Genomic DNA, 19639 nt, shown 5'->3' on the forward strand with positions numbered 1-19639 from the left:
TCTAACAGGGCCCCACTCACTCAGGCTTGTCCTGAATGTGAGCACGTCCAAAAAGACATGGCCTGGGAACCTGTGTTGTTGGCGAGTAACTCTCTGTGGCATGATGGAGCTTTCTTGCAGGCACAAGAACACACTCAGGAACAACTTACCGTAAACTCTAAGTAAAAAAACACAAGTAACAAAACTGAGCTTTTATACATGCTGCTTAAATAGTTGGAAAATAATGGCCGCCTTCTCCTCCCACTTCACACGCTGCACATCAGTCAAACATGCAAAAGAAGATAAAACATCTTCATTTCTGTGTTCAGGAGGAGGAACATGTGGTGGTGTTCTGATGAAAGACAAGCAATCGCTCCGTCTTTGGCAGCCTATTAAAAATTCAAAAGACAAACAGCCTGATGAGGGGGTGGAAGGAGGGAAATATTTGTCACTGAAGACACCTTGTCAAAGCTTTGCTATCACTGTAGCGTAGCCAATTAGCACACGCAAAGAAGGTACCCTACAACATGTGCGCATAAATTAACAGGACTACATTCTGTGGGACTACCCTTTCATTTTATAAGACCAGCACTCATGTACATAACGAGGTTCTAATAAATAATAATAGAAGTGAAATATTCACAGCAATTCATAATATTTTAGCATTTCATAGGTAAAACACCAAAGTAATTAAGGTTCAAGTAAACCTGTTACATGGAGAAACATTCCCTTATATCATGTCCTACAGAAGAGGTTAATGTGTGTTCTTATCACCCACCAATATCTTTGCCAAGACACCATCCTCATTTGATTCCATGGTAACAACAGCCTTGTCCGTCTCAATCTCACAGAGGGCGTCACCTGCAGCTACAGCCTCACCTAGAACAATAAATAAAAACATAGAAAGATTAAAATGTTCATCATCTTTTGAATTGCTATCAACATTTTCAACATTCAAAGCACACGATTCCCCACATTTTTTATTATGCAAAAGGTTCCTGACCTTCCTGTTCATTTGCAAATTGTTTAATTTTAGCCCTGACTGGACATGAATGAATCATGATAATTAGCATTATGTTCAAAACAACTGCCCTTCACTGGGAACACACACATGGAACAAATTGGTGGAAAGAATTCCATTGAAGGGACAAAAAAGGTTACGCAAGAAAGTATGTGCTCGGGCTTTGGCCTACATATCAAACGCAGGGCCTAATCAATGTTTCATGGGAAAGAATGTGAGATATGGAAATGCAGCGTGTCTGATGGAAAGGGAGATCTTCGCCGATCCTTAGAATCTCCGAAGATTTCCACTGGTCCACTATGCTAGAAAGCTGGAATATATTAGCATCTGCTTAGCAATGAAAGAGGATGGCAATTAAGAGCCAATGGTTCAGTTCTTCATTTGAAGTACACCTGTTTATGCAACAACTCAAATTAGTGTTCATTTGAAATTACACAAACAAATGATATCTCATTAGAAAAGTGAAGAGTAGAAGAGAATCCAAAGTTGTCAGCTGAACGGTTCATTTATACATGAAATGCTTTTTAGAAGTCTAGTTTGATGGTAGAAACAGTTTCACCTTCAATGTGAAACTGTTTGGGTTTTGATTATGCAGTAATTCACAGTTATAGATTCATCAAGAGATGTCAAGAGCAGGCACCACATGACTGAACCTTTTTTGTGAAATATGCCCATGTGCTCAAATTTTAGTAGCACACAAAGGTCAAAGGTTATTCATATCTGATTACTGGTCACAGTTCGATTTAGAAAAAGCAGTCAGAGTCAGCATCACCTGGGGATGTAGTAGGGAAATAAAGAACGGTGCTTCACAAGTTAACCCCAATTAGAGTCTAAAACAAAAAAAAAGGCATTAGGTTTTAAGGTTTTGTTTAAAGTAAGGAACAGTGTAAGACAGAGGGAGAAAATAGAAACATGGCGGTCAGTGGAGAAGTAAATGGGGATGGGTGAGGGGAAGGTGGAAAGCACACGGGGCGTATTGACGTGGGAAGCCCCTGAGAGCAGGCAGTAGTGAAGTCAAGATTGGATTTGTATGAGGCTTTAACACCGAATGACCCCAGGGGCTGGGTGTGATGTGCAATATTAAAGATTAAACAGGCGACCCCCAGCCTTTTTTCACCTCTGCTCGCACTGAGAGGCGATGGGCAAAACAACTGAGAAGATACTTAGTCTATGGAGGTTTGCAGCCCAGAGCTATGTTAACAGACCTGCTAAAAAAAAGAGGTTATTTTGGTTACAGTGTTTTCAGAGGATGAACAGTCTCGTAAGATGGGAAAAAAAAGTTCTTTAAACAAATCAATTGTGAAATAAAGTCAAATGTTAAATGGACTATGTTCTGTTTGATCTTTTAGCACCACAGTGATGAATGTACAGATAAAAAAAACAACCCCATCCTGGATGTGTTTTTCTTGTCACTGAGAATTAATCTTCCCTTTCTCACTTACACACGCATACATATCTCACCCCGAGCCACAGCAGCACATGGCAACACAGCCAGGCAGCCAATCAGAATTCAGTGCGCCGCCTCCCTGATAAATGAGTGAGTGGCCGAGCTGCCTGGCTGAACAGAGTTGCTAAGCACTGATGAATAGTGACTGCACTGTTTCTCTGAGCCAATTACCCACCAGAGGAGGCCCTCAGGTGCTCCAAAGCTCAGGCGTCTGCCTTACAGAGCAATGTGATGTCATTGAGTAAATGATTAGTGCGAGGGTTTGTCCATCAGAGAGGGGGGAAAAGGAAATGCTGAGCTCTTTGGATCTGATGAAGGGGGCAGAACTGTGAGAGTTACATTTATACGGACAAACCTGCCGGAACCTGCAACCTGCTATAAAGTTGTTTTTAGCGTGTTAGTTTGAAGAAATAAAGCAGAGAAGTGTAGTAACGAGAGCTGGCAATTGAGTCTTTTTCCAAGTGTTTTCCTTTACCTTCCTTCTTCAGCCATTTAACAATGTTCCCTTCCTCCATGGTGGGGGAGAGAGCCGGCATTTGCACTTTGACTGCGCTGACACCTGCAGGACAGAGAGAGAATCACACATTTAGCATCTTTGAAAAAAATCATATACAGAACCTTCCTGTGACCAGATTTTTTTTTCCAGCATTAACTAGGCTGCATGAGTGTCAACACATATTATGTCACACCCACAAGTAACAATGTAAGGCTGTAAAAGGCCCGAGGACATGCAACATGTTCAACTCAGAAGCAGATCACAGGAAGAGACAGGGCCGCTCTGACAGATGAATGCTGGCAAGAACGCTGGCAGGTTCACTTTATGTAATTGTGATCCTGTTTGACACCGCACCAGAGGCTGCACGGGCGCTTGTGCCATTGCAGGTCTTTGAGTTACCATCACAGTCCCCGTCACTGTCACCAGATGCAGTCACTCAGAAGGTCAGGGCTCAACTGGTACACAGCACTGGGCTGGACACTGAGTCTGCAGGCAGCCAGAGGCACTACAGTGTTACTACAACTAACCTGAAGTGCTGCACGTAAGACAAGAGTCTGATTTATCACCCAGACATGGAAGGACTAGAAAGGAAACACTTCTTCATGTAGTGTAATAACATGCCTTGTGAGCTACTCACATTATGTTAACATTTATGATGGTGTAAAGAAAGAGACATGAGAAGAAGCACAAGATTTTGTTCACTTGTTTTGAGTTCATTACTGAATATGACCCCAACAAACCAATCCAAGAGCCTAAAATTATGTTTTCAAACTGCTTCTTTGTCCAAAATCCAAAGAACTCATCTACAATCAGTAATTATAAAAGGCAGCAAGTCCCTACATTTAAGAGGCTTGAACTGGCACATGTTGCATGCATGACTGCATGGAAAATGACTAAAATCATTAATCATTCAATCATTACAGCGCTACAAATCAGTATTAATCCATTACATTAAACAGGGAGTCAACCTCATAAGGTATTTTCAATGTAGCAGCTGTTTCTCATTAATAATTGTACCGGACTTCACAATATTAAGTACATTAAGGAAGTAAAAAGAGAAGAGAGGACAATCAAGGTCATTTTAAGTTTCTTGCCTTGGTCTAAACTTTAAGCTTTCCATCAAAGCGCACAAATCCTGTGTGGTGTCTGGTCATGTTGTGTGATGCTGCCATCTGCTGGATATTTGGGGATATCACAGACTGGCTCACTATTTATATCTCACTATTTATATCTCACTATTTTTGGTGTATTTGTTATTTTCCTTCATCATCTGAGAATAATATCAAAACCTTTAACTCTTTAGATGTTTATCTGATTCTCTATTTTTTGTGTGTATATGTAAACATTCTGTCTGATTCTCATCAATACATCAAAGCACTGATAAAGAGTCAAATAGCAGTTGAAATTTGTGAAATATGAATAACTCTTTGATACATATGTGTGTTGGTTGAGCTCTTTAACAAATGTTTACCATTTTCACACTAATAACCTGTTTCCTCTGCAGATATTCCGACGTAACAACCCATTTCTAAAAAGTTGTGGCACTGTAAATGTTGACAAAAACAGATTTTGATGGCTTGAAAATGATTTAAACCCTATTTTTTATTTAAAAATATAGCAAAAAGAAAATACAAAGTGTTGCAACTAAAAATGTGACTGATTGATGTCAGTTACATGTTTCAAAGAAGTTGGGAAAGGGGCATCATTACGTTTACAACTGTGTTACATCACCTCTGTTTTTAACAACACTCAGTAAACACTTGGGAACAGAGTAGACCTGTTTGGAGTTTTGAAAGTGAAATATTGTCCTATACTTCACTGATATAGGATTTCAGCTCCTCAACAGTTCGGGGTCTCCTTTGTTGCATTTTTTGATTCATGATGTGCCTGTACTTTCAATAAGTGACAAATCAGGACTGCAGGCAAGCTTGTTTAGCACCCTGACACTAATACTACTACTAAATGTAGTTTGGCTTTGTCTTGCTGAAATATGCAGTGTTCCCTGAAAAAGGCATTGTCCTGATGGCAGCATGTTGTTGTTTAAAAACCTGTATGAATTGCTTAGCATTAATGGTGCTTCACAGATGTGTACGCAACCCGTGCCATGGGTACGCATGCATTCCCATACCATCCTGCATAGTGGCTTTGGACATGTGGGCTGATAACAGGCTAAGTGGTTCCTCTTCAGAGGCTGTATCATGTTTATATGTTTCCCTCTTTGCATGGTCGAGTTTTAACCTGCATTTCGAAAGCAGGAACTAACTGTGTTATCAGACAATGTTTTTTGGAATTGATATTGAGTTCATGCTGTGAGTTCCACTACAGAGTCAGCTTTTGATACAGTGCCACCTGAGAACCTGAAGATCACTGAACTCCAGTATTGTTTTTTGGCCTGTTCCTACCTAAATACTCTGGATATGTTATTCTAGGTTTCTTTCATAGCATTAAACAACTTTTTCAGTGTTTTGTTTTGCTTGTCCCAACGTTTTTGAAAGTGCAAGGATCAAATTCAAGATGAGAATATATGTTTTATCAGACGATAAAACTCTTTAGTTTCAACACTTGATTTGTTGTCTTTGCACCAATTTTAATTAAATATAAACTAAGGTAAGAAAGGTTAGAGTTTACATGGTGTCCCAACTTTGGTGGAACTGGGATTGTACATAGCACAACTGATGGCTTCAGCGCAGTTAGGTGTACCAGTCTCTGAACCCTTACATTATGCTTCCCTTCTGATATAGTTTGAATGAAGCCATCATTAATATAAATACTTGCACTGATTGAAAGTGAAGAAATTATAGTCGGTGACATCTATTTCAGAGCCTTGCATACTCTGTGATTGTACAGTCATGGCCAAAAGTTTTGAGAATGACACAACTGTTAATTTTCACAAAGTCTGCTGTTTCAGTTTTTATAATGGCAATTTGCATATACTCCAGAATGTTATGAGGAGTGATCAGCTCAACTGCAATTAATTGCAAAGTTCCTCTTTGCCTTGAAAATGAACTTTATCACCAAAAACACATTTCCACTGCATCTCAGCCCTGCCACAAAAGGACCAGCTAACATAATTTCAATGACACACAGGTGTCACACACATTAACACAGGTGTGGGTGTTGATGAGGACAAGGCTGGCGATCAATCTGTCATGACTGAGTGACTGGACACTTTAAAAGGAAGATGGTGCATGACACCATGGTTCCTCATCTGTTAGCCATGGTTACCTGCAAGGAAACACGTGCAGCCATCATTGCATTGCACAAAAAGGGCCTAACAGGGAAGTTTATAGCAGCGAGTAAGATTGCACCTCAGTCAACCGTCTATCGAATTATCAAGAACTTCAAGGAGAGAGGTTCAATTGTTGCCAAACAGGCTCCAGGGCGCCCAAGAAAGTCCAGCAAGCACCAGGACCGTCTCCTGAAGGTGTTACAGCTGCGGGATCGGGCCACCACCAGTGCAGAGCTTGCTCAGGAATGGCAGCAGGCAGGTGTGAGTGCATCTGTACGCACAGTGAGGCGAAGACTTTTGGAGGAAGGCCTGGTGTCAAGGAGGGCAGCAAAGAAGCCACTTCTCTCCAGTAAAAACATCAGGGACAGACTGATATTCTGCAGAAGGTACAGGGACTGGACTGCTGAGGACTGGGGTAAAGTCATTTTCTCTGATGAATCCCCTTTCCGATTGTTTGGGGCATCTGGAGGAAGGCTTGTTCGGAGAAGACGAGGTGAGCGCTACCATCAGTCCTGTCTCTTGCCAACAGTGAATCATCCTGAGACCATTCATGTGTGGGGTTGCTTTTCGGTCAAGGGAGTGGGCTCTCTCACAATCTTGCCTAAAAACACAGCCATGAATAAAGAATGGTACCAGAACGTTCTCCGAGAGCAACTTCTCCCAACCATCCAAGGGCAGTTTGGTGATGAAGAATGCCTTTTCCAGCATGATGGAGCACCTTGCCATAAAGTAAAAGTCATAACAAAATGACTCGGGGAACAAAACATTAAGATTTTGGGCCCTGGGCCAGGAAACTCCCCAGATCTTAATCCCATTGAGAACTTGAGGTCAATCCTCAAGAGGCGGGTGGACAATCAAAAACCCACAAATTCTGACAAACTCCAAGCATTGATTATGCAAGAATGGACTGCCATCAGTCAGGAATTGGTCCAGAAGTTGATTGACAGCATGCCAGGGAGAATTGCAGAGGTCTTGAAAAAGAAGGTTCAACACTGCAAATATTGACTTATTGCATGAATTCTGTGTAATTCTCAATAAAAGCTTTTGATACTTATGAAATGCTTCTAATTGTATTTCATTATACCATAGAAACATCTGACAAAAACACCTAAAAACCCTGAAGCAGCAGACTTTGTGAAAATGTAATATTTGTGTCATTCTCAAAACTTTTGGCCATGACTGTAGTACTGTGCATGTTTGCTCAATGCCTCTGCTTAGTTGCACATTAGGATAGAAGGAAGGCATCATCAATGTTATTAGTCACTAATAAATAGTCACACATCTGACTGCTTGTTTTTCTGTTTTAAACATGCTCATACATGGTTTAAAAATGTAACTTACAGTCTAAACTCTGCCTACTCTTACCTACGTGACACAATGATTATAGGGATAATTTAATATAAGGTTGAGTGACAGGGCAGAGCTAAATTGAGCCACCATACTAACAGGTGTGATAATGGGCAGAAATTAGCCCTTTTGTCAGCTAAAACTAGCCGCCTGAAGGAAATACTGAGTGACAACTTCTTAAATACCACTGGTCTTACTACTAAAGCTTTTTCATTAGACCAAGCACATACTAATCAGTCTTTAAGTTGTAGTTTGATGATGTCTATTCTATTTTTCACTCCTTAAGAAGTGCAAATATCAGCAATTCCACGTTTGTGAAATTGTAACCCTCCGACTCAAAAACTACCATCATAGTTTAACTCAATGAGTAACTTGTTACTATATCATAAAAGACGACATCTGAGTCACAAAATTACATGACACACAAAGAGGCAGAAAATGATGTTAGCAAATGTCAGTGGCTGTCAGCGTACACAAGGACAAACGTTATCTTAGTATAAAGTATTGACACTCACCGAGGAACCATGGTGACTGAAAGAAGGTCCTGACATGCTCCTGCCATGGGTTTGTGGCCAATAAACATTTATTAAATTTAGATAATCTAAAGCCAAATAAAATCCCCTGACGACCGAGACGCAAGGAGGCCGCCATGTTGTCGTCCTCCGTCGGTGTGAGAGGCGTCCACACAAATGCCTGATGGTAAAAAACGGCGGGATGGGGAAATTACAGTATTATTAAAATACGACTTCTGAGAAGTTACAGCTTTATTAACCTTTAACTATATTTACATATACAATGGTTCTTGAATATATTATTTGCATTGCAATTATTTTCCCGATCGTTGAAGATGTGAAGGCGCAGGCTAAAAAGACAAGTGCTTTTGGGTCCTTCAGGGTCCTTGATGTTGTAGTTCTGCTGTGTTTTGAAGGTCGAAATTTCAAGTAACTTGCCATTTATTGCCATCTGCTGGAAAGAATTTCAAATGCAAATGCAAATCAAAACAAAGAACACTTTATTAAAAGGAAAAAGTAGTAGAATGCAATTTCTCTCCACTCAATTTGTAATTATGTTAAGTTTACAAAATTGTCAAATAATCAACAAAAAATAAAAACAAATAAAACATGTGGCTTCATTAGTTTTGCAGTAAGGGTCGTGTTAAAATTCCACTATTAACTATTAACTAAAAGTTAACTTGAGGAAGGTTTATATCTTATCTAAGGAACAATAAAACACAGAAATCGTTTTTCTTGTTTGATGTTAAGGAAACAATTGTTTCTCTTTGGCCAAGTAATCTATATCAATCATTATAGAAACAAAGATACAAATAATAATAATACATTTATATATTCTAAGTAGTTTAAATGATATGATACAATTACATGAAATAATAAATGTAGCCGATGATCATTTTATCCAAATAAGCATTTTAGGATTAGTTAAAGTTAGTTTAGGATTTTTTCAACACAAACATTAAATATTAGAATTCCATCAATCCCACGTTGGAATGTCAAATGTAATAAGAAATATATTTTATTGATAGGAAATTTAAAGATACTTTTTTTTAAAGCTGCATCTCTCACCATATTTATCTGCACATGATCTCTGAATTTTTCAGACAATGAGCAAACAAGGAAATTGGCCGAATGAATGCCCCCAAAGTACATGGGAAAATGATAATTTATGAGCAGTCCAAAACTCAAAGCAGGAAACAAACTCCAGGCCAGTATAACAAGAAATGTTTCCAAGAAAACTTCCTTGTGTCAATCTGATCCAAAATGCTGAAAAGGCCATAAATCACGGTCTGCTCTCAGTGGTTTACATAGACTCAGTTCCCCAGGGCCTAGATTTATTTCAATACATGCAGATGAAGTCACTCCTTCTTAAATATTGATTCGCCAGCTGTGCATTTAACTATGATGATTTGTTCATTTAAATGTCTCTTATTCTCTCTTTGTGAAGGTTTGCTTTATTCAGGGCTGTGTCACAATTCCCCACAAAGTAAAGATGCATTAGTGACACAGCTCTGATCGGTCCAACTCACAGTTGGGGCTGAATGCCTCACAGGTTTATTTGGGTGTGAAGAGAAAGTGATAAGGGGCCATGATAAGCTGGGGCTGTGTATCTGCTGAGAGAACACAATAGCCCCACTGAGCAGCTGGGGACACAGACACAAAATCCCAGCTGGCTGTCTTTATGCTCATGATCAGACTATCTTTCATCACTTCCCTGTCCTTCCCCCAGCAACTATCTGATTGAATTAATGGCCTCGCTTTTAAATAATAAAACAGCTCTTGCGTGGCTCATTCAAATCGGAAAATAATTTTCTGACAATAAAAGATAAAGGACCGATACTGCATAGTCTGTTTTTTCTTTGAGCAAAACAAAGGCAGCCGTTGTTTCATTTGTGCAGCCTGGTGTAACACAAAACATTGTACCTGTTCACACATCTTGTTTTCATCTTCATAGACACTTGTCAACTATTCATGGCATAGTTTTGATCTGCAGCAGAACAAGCGAGACATGGATTAAATATCACCTAACAGCTGCATGTGTGTGTGTGTGTGTGTGTGTGTGTGTGTGTGTGTGTGTGTGTGTGTGTGTGTGTGTGTGTGTGTGTGTTTGTGTGTGTGTGTGTATCTTTTACAACCGGTTTGGGTGCATATTTTGGGTGCTGTGTGCCATCCGTGCCTGCCTCTGGTGCCCTATAAGCAAGTTTTGTTAATATACTTGTTCCGCTGGTTTAACGGTGCCTTACCGAATTTCAGAGAACAAATCACCTCCAGCTGATTCTCAAGAACTAGCAGAGTGTAGGGCCTCAGCAAACCTCACACAAAAGCTTTCCTTTATGCATGTTAAAGGCTGATTTGAATCAGATGTGAGTGTCCATCATGGTCCCTGGCACACTGAGGGTATGTAAAGCCTGTGTTTGCATTCACAGGACAGTGATCTGTTAGGAAAATCAAGCTCTGGTCCCTTGTACTGCAGAGGTCACATCAGTTGGGACCATTTGCCTGAAACAGTTATCTTATCTTCATTCAGTTACATCAAACATATGCAGATATCCCAGCCCTGGGTGGCATCGACATTATTCAATTTCAAAATGATGTCACATTGCAAATTTTAAGTGTCTTTTTTTAAATAATTTTTGATGACTTCATTAAAATTCACTAATAAACACAAAGTACCGGTGCTCTTATGAAAACTGATGTGCTCAATGAAGAAACCCATCCCAGTATTTATGCCTTGCTAATAAGCTACATAACCACCACATCACTCTTAATGCCTCTAAACAACCCAAACATGAAGACAGATGGGGGTAGATGAACAGCAAGAGCCAGAACATCACCTGTGTTATCAAGTGGGCATCTGCCCTCACAAGTCTTGGACAAGATAGGCCCATAACGCCAATCCAGACTACACTCGATTTTTGTTCCAGGCTGTAAACATGTTTATTTCTGCTGTGAAGCTTATGATGATGACCAAATAAAAAATATTATTGATATTGCTGTGCTTTGTTGAGGGTAATGTGCAATGAACAAAGTTTGGGTGGTGAGACAATGCATACAATGCGGTATCAAATGAGGTAAAGAATATGCCTTTATGTCAGATTTTATGCCGCTTATTGCGATGTGGTGATCAAACACGATACCCATTTTACCATGATTAAGAATTATAAGCATTTGTAACTGAAAGTCATATCTTTAAAATACAAAATAATGTATGTTACTTGAATGAGTCATCAGAGCAATGTTTGATTATGTTTACTTTTTAAATGGAGATGGGTATTACGCATCACAGCAAGTGCTGCATAACAGGAACCACGAAGTGTGATTGCGCCATAGGAATAATATCACAACACATATTCTAAACAATGCGATATGTTGGATATGCACTTCAATTTGAATTGCATAGCTTGCTACTTTCATGTTGAACAACAATATAGCAATCAGTAATTCTTAAAATCGATCCAATCAGAAGCCATCGCTAATCATATTGTCTCTCTACACGCAGTTTTCTCTCTGCACCCAACAGTCTATGGAAAACAAAATGATGGGAGAGCACTCATCTAATCAGAGACTTTTCCGGGTAACAGGAAGCAACGCTCTGTTAGTCAGTTAGAAATGCCATCATAGCTGATACAGGAGGATTGTTCTTGATGTAGTTCTTGATAGCAGCATGTGGTGTCATCTGCCTCAGTTAGCATAATTACAGTGTTGGTTAGTGACAGTGATGTGTGTGAGAGCAGAGCAAAAAATCTGACAGATAAATCTGAAAGAAGAATAGACACAGATTTGCTTGTGAGCCTGGCCAAAGAAAGGAGCCCGTCATTGACACTGCTCTTATCTGGTTAACTATCCAGGACAATTTATTTGTCTGCTGCAGCAGGAACAGGCATGGCACGAATAGGCTAACACTTCACCTTGAGGCAATTCACGCCACCATGATAAGATAGAAATTACCTGAACTATCCCTGTGAGTGGACGACTAGCTCTTAACAGATACAGATTTTCACCAGTGGCACAGTTTTGACCAAGTCTGCATGAGAGGTACTGCAAGTTGGGTGGTAGTATGATATTAAAATGCTTTTAGAAAATGATTTATTGTCTGATATAAAAAAAGTAAATCCACCGCTTCTTCCTCTACATTAAAAAACACATAAGTTAAATTGCTTCCTTAAAATTAATAATGACAAGCCTTTCTTTGTATTGAATGTTATCAAACACTTTATTTACAGCTTAATGAATGCAAAGTATGAAATAAACAGCATAAAAAACACTTTTTATTTGATGCACGTCACTTGTGTATGCATATGTGTGCTTTGCTACCACATTCAACATACAGATTGTTATTTTTCTTTATGTGATTATGTTTTTCTGCAGTCTTCAAGCATCATTCCCCAAGGACCCTTCACAGAAAAGTGTCACCACACTTTACATACATGTTTTTGACTTGTGTTTGAGTGCTAACATGTGCTCCTTTGGGAATTGTAGAAAAGAAATAAAATGTATAAGAAAAACAGGATTGACAATGTTTATGTAAGCTCTTGACAGTCTTTTGTTATCCCTTTCTTTAACAGCAGTCAAACTCTGCAGTGCTATAGTAAGCCTGTTTTTCATACAACACAGTAAGGAATGTCTCAGTGCAGTGTCACAACAAAAGGATACATCAAACAAACAAATACTAAAGGAAACATATAGTTATTAACAACACAGTTCAAATATACTTTTATCAAAAAAAAGACAAAACAACAGAAAACAGTACATTTGCAAACAAAATCAAGAAAACATAAGTTACTAGAAGTGTCACTTCTCTGATTCCCTCCATCCTCGAGCATTTCTTCCAAACTTGTAAACCAGTCTGCGTCCGTCTACTCGCTCCAGGATTTCTCTCTTGTAATAATATCTGAAACACAGGGAAAATGACCTGATCAGTACGATTATTGAATATAAATCCTTAAGAGATCTTGTTCAGCATGTTTGAAGATGCCAGTGAGAATGTTTCCACTGATAAAAACAAGCATGGCTGCCAGTTAAAGAGATGCTGGAGAGTGGTTCAAAAGTTTAAGTTGTTTCAACGTGTTGGTGTAGGTGTTGATTAAACGTCTATGTTTAAACCAGACTTCAGCAGCAAAAGATTCGGCACACATTTACACTCATATTAACAACAGTTCTTAAGTCACGTTTTATATATTCTGCAGATACAGTCAGCAATGAAAAAACTAAAGAAGTACAACTAATTTCTATCACACACCCTTTGAATTCATGCCTACCAGTTTCAATTATTAGTTGGTTTGTTGCTTTCTGGAGTGTTTTTAGGTATAAAAGTCAGAGCTGCACAGCCTTAGTTCCAGCACATGCAGTTTTCTTTTCTCTTCTTTTGTTGATAATGTTTAAAACTGCGTCCTCTTTCATGTCTCTGAGCCTTCTTGTTGACATCACACAGTGCACTGTGGTGAGCTGTTTGATGGTATGATGTTGTATTATGAATAAATGCCTTGAAATCACATCTTTATTTAAACATGACATCAACTACAGCTGGGAAATGTATACTGTCATAATGATTTCATCTTTAATTTTCATCCTCCTTTTGTCCCAAACGTGAACTATGTTTCAAAGTCAGATCCCAGTTCAAACAAAAAATCAAGTTTGCTGACACACTGATGATGTGATTGTATTTGGTTTAGTTAAAAATTGTTTTAAAAGTAGGTCTGGGTTATCCTGACCTGACTTGTTTTCAACCTCAATTGAACATTGAAATCCTGGTCAGTGCTGACCTGGATGTAATATGTAATATACTTCATTGTCCTGAAGTCTGATTAATTTATTTGAGTTACTCTTGTGGGGCTTTCATGTCAAATAAAAATGCTCTAAAACAGATTGATGTCAATAATTTATGTTGCACTATGAACGATCTAGGTATCCAACCAACACAAACAATCCCAGTAGTCTAAATTTATAACTTAACTAGTCCCTAACATTTCTCAAGTTCATTAGAATAATACAGTTTCCTCTTTTTTGAGTGAGGTTTACCAAAATCTATGGTACCCAGTAGCTGTTTTTTTTTTTTACTTCATAGCTTTTAAGGAATAAAACAACGCATTTCTGAACCATTTTGATGAGTTCTGTTGGAATCAAAGGAACAGTCTTCATAAAATATGTGAAAAAAGCTTAGTTGCCTAGTTGACAAAAGCAGCCATATCCTGACAATCAATGATAAAATCATGTTTGCTTCCACCGCAGCAAAAGAGATCATCTTAATGTAATTTGCAATTTCTGTATAATTCTTCATTCAATGTTTTCCATCAAATGGAAAGAATTAAACTTTTTCAGAGGAGCTATGATTCCTGAGTTCATCTGCTCTTTTGGAAATATAATTGATTTCAAAATGTTTTAAACTTTCTTCAAGTTAAATCTCTTGAATTCAGATGAAAGCCAACAAAGTTAGCATGCTTGTTATTCCTTTTGCCTTTGTTATTCATAACAGAGTGCACCCATCTGTGTGGTGATGCCATCGAGCTGCAAATCCTTCTGCTGCACCACAGTAAAGAGGAAATCAGCTTTGTGGTCACAGTGACAATACCTGCGGGCACATTTTGTAGTTTGAACCACAATGAAATTAAGCTTATTAGATTAGCTCATCTGAATGTAAAGCTGTGGCTTTTGCGGGAGCCAGGAAGGTTTTGTAAGGAGAAGGCCATTTCAGTTTATTTGGAGGAAAAGTGACAACATGCGGCAGTTCTTGAAGGAGACCATGAGGTGATCAGCGATGGGAAAATGTGTTTTGAATGGTTTAGTTCACTGTTATTATACGTGTAACTCTTACTGATATCACCTATAAGCATCTGAAATGTTTCAAAGCACATTTTGTTTCTGTTACAGTATGTCCTTTATGAAGCACTTAAAGTCAAAATCTGCATCATTTATGGACATGAACGATAGCCTGCTACCTGGTTATGTGTTTATGCAACTGTATTTGAATAGCTGTACATGTGTACCTCATTGCCCGACTCAGTTTCTCGTAAGTCATGCTGCTGTTATTCTTCTTCTTGCCCCACAGCTGAGCCACGGCCTCTGACTTCAGGAAACGGAAAACCCCCTCTGTCCGATCCTCCCACTTTATCAGTCCTGGATTTCTCTCTGGGTTCAGCAGAATGTCCCTGATGAACTCCCACAAGTGAGTCCCCCTCGGGTCTTTGTAGGGAAAAAATAAGTTAAATTGTGGGGAAATTATGTCTTAAAATTACATGTTTTGTAAAAGTTCAAACACTTTTACTTACTGTGTTTTTTGACCTGATGAGGACGACTGAAAGACCTTTTGATATCTGAGAAAAAAGGTGATTATTGTTAAGATCTTTTATGTGTTAATCATTAAAAACTATTAAGTGTGAACATTTTTGTTGTTATTTTCCTCACCTGGGCTAGATGGGGTGGGAGAGGCTACAGGTGCAAGGTGAATTGAGGGATCATAGATGTCTGAAGTAACAGAGAAAAGGAAAAAATAATCAAAGTCAGTGATTTGGGGAAGAATCTGTTTACAAATTAGGCTGTAAATATTTTTTTCTATTTTTTATTTAACATTTATTTTACCAGGAATAGTCCCATTGAGATACAAAGTCTCTTTTACAAGGGCGTCCTGGCCAAGACAGCAGCATAAAAAAAAATAATTAAATTGCTTATCTTAATTTTTCATAGTTATGTCTGAGATATTTTGATTCTGAAGTGCCTATTACTTTTAACTTGTCAATTAAGCCATCTGGGATTTTTTTTTAGTGACAATAACCATTTAAAAGCACAGTGGTGCCATTATTTTACATCAAAGTGATAGCTGGAAATAGGAAGATGATATAGAAGCTTAGCTAGGGTATGCAGTAAGGACAAAACAGTATGTGTTAATAATAAAAAGCATAGTTAAAAATGAGGCAAACACAGCCTACCTCCAGGTGGATAGCTGACATCTGGAAATGGACAGGAGTAGTCCACTACAAAAGTTAAAAAGGGTCAGAAGTTTGGATTAGGACATGATGCATTTGATTTATCTGAACAACTGTTGGGAAATCTGTTTGTCTTAATACTTTTTTTCTTGTTTGGCAGATTCTTACATTCTGGTTTGAGGTCCAGTTGCCCAATATCCACATGGTATTGTCCTGTTTAGGGTTGACAAGGAAAGAGGAAGTGATTATTAGCAACCAGTGATTTATTATGTCAGTGCTGTTTAACATTTAAAGATGAACTCTTCCCTTCCACTTTGACACGTGAACAGCTTTGTAACAAATAAAGCATTTCTTAAAGTGGGGCTATTATAATTCATGGAACATATTGTACAACTTTGGTGTATTAATCAGGAACTCTGATGCTGCCTATTCAGTGCAGACTTCTTTTTTCTCTGTCACAGATAGTAAAAGCATTTTGAATAACAAACACTTAAACTTTCCACAGTGTCACTGTCTTCGATGGCCTCATCAGAGCTGCTATCATATCTAATTATATCAAAAAGTCCAACACATATTTGTTGTATAAAATTTAACACCTTTTCTCTGAAAGTTAGTTAATTCTCTCAGCAAGAACAATAGCAGCACTGTGCCCTATTTTTAGTTTACCGTAAGTGTCTCTGGAGGTTAAACCTGTTGTGCCTGGTCTCCTGACATTACTGTTGTTTTGAAAAGTCATAAACATCTGACTTACAATAAAAGTGTTCCATTGTCAGTTGCCCAATAATGTTACACAAGAATTTGACTAACTTTGTTTCACTTTTCTTCCTCATTCCCACATTAAGCATTATAAAGTTACAGTAGAAGTGGAAAGGTGAGGGCTCTCACCTTCAAACTCTACTGCCTTCACTATAAGCCTCAATCTAATTAAAAAAACAGGATGAGTCAATTCTCAGCTCAGCTTCACATCCCCTCTGTGCTTTGTTAAGAGACTCACTCCAGCAAAAAGCAAACAACAAATCCATCATCTCCCTCGCTTTACACAGTCTGTCTCCCCCCTGCAGTGTGACCCCTGACCGGCTCTCTGATCCCTTCCTAGAAACACTTCAGCAAGACACTTTTCCAAACCCAACACAGCTTTTCATTGCAACTAATAATCTCACTTTCCTCCCCTTTCTCTGCCTCCCTCAGACTTTCATACACACCGCTCCACTTGAGATCTGTGATGCTGTGGAAGAGGATGTGTCCTGCGCTGCCAGCAGCTCGGATGAAGTCCTGGTAGCTCAAGCTGCAGAGCTGATGGCCGTCAATGTCAAAGTTTTGAAAAGGGATGCTGGAGGCGTCAATCTGGTGCATGTCCATGACCTGCTGCAGCCACTCCCACACCTGGAACTTTGTCCAGAACTGAGGCTGGGTGTCCCGAGGCCATAAGCGGCTTGTGTAACCAGACATGACCATGGAAACTGTGAACAGACATCAAGTTCTGTGAATAAAACCTTGTCTAGCTTGAGAAACTCATTAAGCTTGAATATAAATAGGCATCTGAGGAGGGAATCATGATTTACTCTACTGAAGGTCCTTGCCAGTAATTAATTGCCAGAGTAGTTAACTGAAAGAGATGTTGAGCTTCTTCTCAGATGGGGATCTCTAATTTGTGCCATTTGTTTCAGATCTCTGGGCTAACCAGGTGAGCAATACATCGGTTCTTAATGGTTCAATGATTTCATTTTGCGCTGCAGTTCCATAACAAGAAGTGGATCATTGAATTGAGAGCAATCAGAATAATTCACTGGAAGAAATTAACATATTTTCTAAAGGCATTTTAGGATATTATTCAGACAATTAATGATTTGCGTCAGTTAATTGCCGTGAAAGGCACACACAATAGATTTCATTAGCAGTGTGTTACTGTAGGTTATACGTCTCACCATCAGGGTAGGAGTTAACGGGACCCCAGGTAGAGGTCAGCTGGGTGTCCAGGGTGGAGGATGGAGTGACGCTCATGTTGTAGCTGCAACACTATGATGTACCATGGCAAAGAGGCTGATCAGGATATGAGGAATCAACTGTGCAGATAAATGAAAAAAATAACATTTAAAGCAGTTGAGCACCAAACAACCAGCATTATAATATCTGGTTACAGAGTAAGCATTATTGGTATGCAGCCATCTGTTGCAACTGGTTGGCCTGAATGACTAAATTTGACTCCAAATATTAACAAATACCCTGGTTGTCTTTACAGTGTAATTAGAGCTGCACTGGTTGTGAAAGTCAGGGCCGACACCGATACTAATACCCCTGTTTGAAACAACAGATACTGATGTTTGCTGCATTGTAATTCTTAGTGTGTACTTCCCAAATGAGCTGAGAGATTTAATGTATTTAAACTAGCAGTCCCTACTATTGAAATGTCTTTGGAACATGTCTTACAAATTGTTCATATCTGATCTTTCTCAGAGACAGTGTAACAGTCTCACACTGCAGACATTGTCTTTCAAGTCAGAATCAGAATGTATCTAACAGGTGACTTCAGTACTTAGATGTGCTGGCCTGCTGGCACTAAATTGATGCAATACAACAGAAAAACTATTTGGTGTTAGCATGCTTTCTACAATAGCATGAATGTATTTTAAAACTGGTAAACTGTCTCTCCATATTTTCATTTCCACAACACAGCACTCTGTACTACACTGCAAATTCATCTCAAAGATATCTTTCTCCATGCTCATCCCTGTTAAGTATTTACAGAGCTTTCTGTTAATGTTAAAAAACCCTGCTGCTGCAGTTTTGAATTAAAGGCTGAACAATGAGTGGCTTTTAATCTGAAACATCCAGGACACCACTTTTTTTTTTCACTCCAGTACCTAATAACTGTGTTCAGCAATGGTTAAGGGCCTTTTATTACACCTTTCATGGAGTTTCCATGGTAACAACAGGTGTTTCAAAATCAACCATGTTAAGATTACCACTTTAAACGGCGTAATTTAGATGTTTCTTCATCTAGCTATGAAGATAGAGAATCCAGTGATAGAACACTGTTACACAAAGGTAATTTATGGGCTGTTAGAAGCTAGACTATGCTAATATGTGGAGTCAAAGAAATAACCAACAAATTGCTAGGTTGAATTTTATATTTAGAGATTTACTTGATTGTCATATGTTAAACTAAATCAGACTCAGACTGTAATTAATTGAGCAAACGCTCAGTGAACACAAATCTAAAGCACATGCGGCTGCTGTACAAGATAATAATATCATTACACTGAATTTTCAAAACAACCCCTGCTTTAATCATTATGAGCTGAGGTGATTCAGTGTTAAGGCTGCACCCTCTCTCCTGCTCTAGATTGCATTTATGTAAACATATAGAGGTAAATAGTGGCCTGTTTCAGACTTTACCACAGGTATATTTGCATCCCATGTAAATAACCTAGTCAGAATTTCTGCAGCACCACTGTTTTGCCCAGCAGGAGGTGGAGAAGTGTTTCACATCCGCAACAGCTGTGTAATTTCTGACACTGCTCACTGCCAATAACAGGTTTTATGTTGCCCTGTTAGCTTGATGCAAATGGATTGGCTGTTACAAGCATTAGAAACCAAATGTCGAAGCCTCTTGAGAGCTAACATTTTCCAACATTTAAACATCATATGCAAGGCTTTTCAAAGGTGGCTCAATGTGCTCTAAAATGTGC

General features: G+C 38.8%; 2 protein-coding genes and 1 long non-coding RNA gene across 4 annotated transcripts in view; 1 reads left to right on the forward strand and 2 right to left on the reverse strand.

Moving 5' to 3' along the window:
• Positions 1-8397, reverse strand: part of pdhx (pyruvate dehydrogenase complex component X) — a 34693-nt gene extending 26296 nt beyond the window's left edge. The window contains exons 1-3 of the mRNA XM_034685841.1: positions 8035-8397; positions 2923-3006; positions 758-858 (exon numbers count right to left, since the gene is read on the reverse strand). Coding sequence (XP_034541732.1) covers positions 758-858; positions 2923-3006; positions 8035-8170 — 321 coding nt within the window. The 5' untranslated portion in view covers positions 8171-8397. The remainder of the gene's footprint in view (positions 1-757; positions 859-2922; positions 3007-8034) is intronic.
• LOC117814486 lies at positions 8071-17380 on the forward strand. Its single transcript, XR_004631579.1, has 3 exons — positions 8071-8218; positions 15077-15193; positions 17139-17380. It is a non-coding gene; the product is annotated as an uncharacterized LOC117814486 (long non-coding RNA).
• Positions 12238-19639, reverse strand: part of ehf (ets homologous factor) — a 71287-nt gene continuing 63885 nt past the window's right edge. For both annotated transcript variants that reach the window (XM_034685844.1, XM_034685843.1), the window contains 8 exons: positions 17876-18013; positions 17153-17410; positions 16119-16163; positions 15954-15998; positions 15433-15492; positions 15297-15341; positions 15015-15210; positions 12238-12922 (listed from right to left, as the gene is read on the reverse strand). In XM_034685844.1, the coding sequence (XP_034541735.1) occupies positions 12823-12922; positions 15015-15210; positions 15297-15341; positions 15433-15492; positions 15954-15998; positions 16119-16163; positions 17153-17410; positions 17876-17951 (825 nt within the window). In that variant the 5' untranslated portion in view covers positions 17952-18013 and the 3' untranslated portion in view covers positions 12238-12822. The remainder of the gene's footprint in view (positions 12923-15014; positions 15211-15296; positions 15342-15432; positions 15493-15953; positions 15999-16118; positions 16164-17152; positions 17411-17875; positions 18014-19639) is intronic.

Source organism: Notolabrus celidotus, chromosome 6 (genome assembly GCF_009762535.1).
Source record: "Notolabrus celidotus isolate fNotCel1 chromosome 6, fNotCel1.pri, whole genome shotgun sequence".
In the NCBI taxonomy this organism is placed as follows: Eukaryota; Metazoa; Chordata; class Actinopteri; order Labriformes; family Labridae; genus Notolabrus; species Notolabrus celidotus.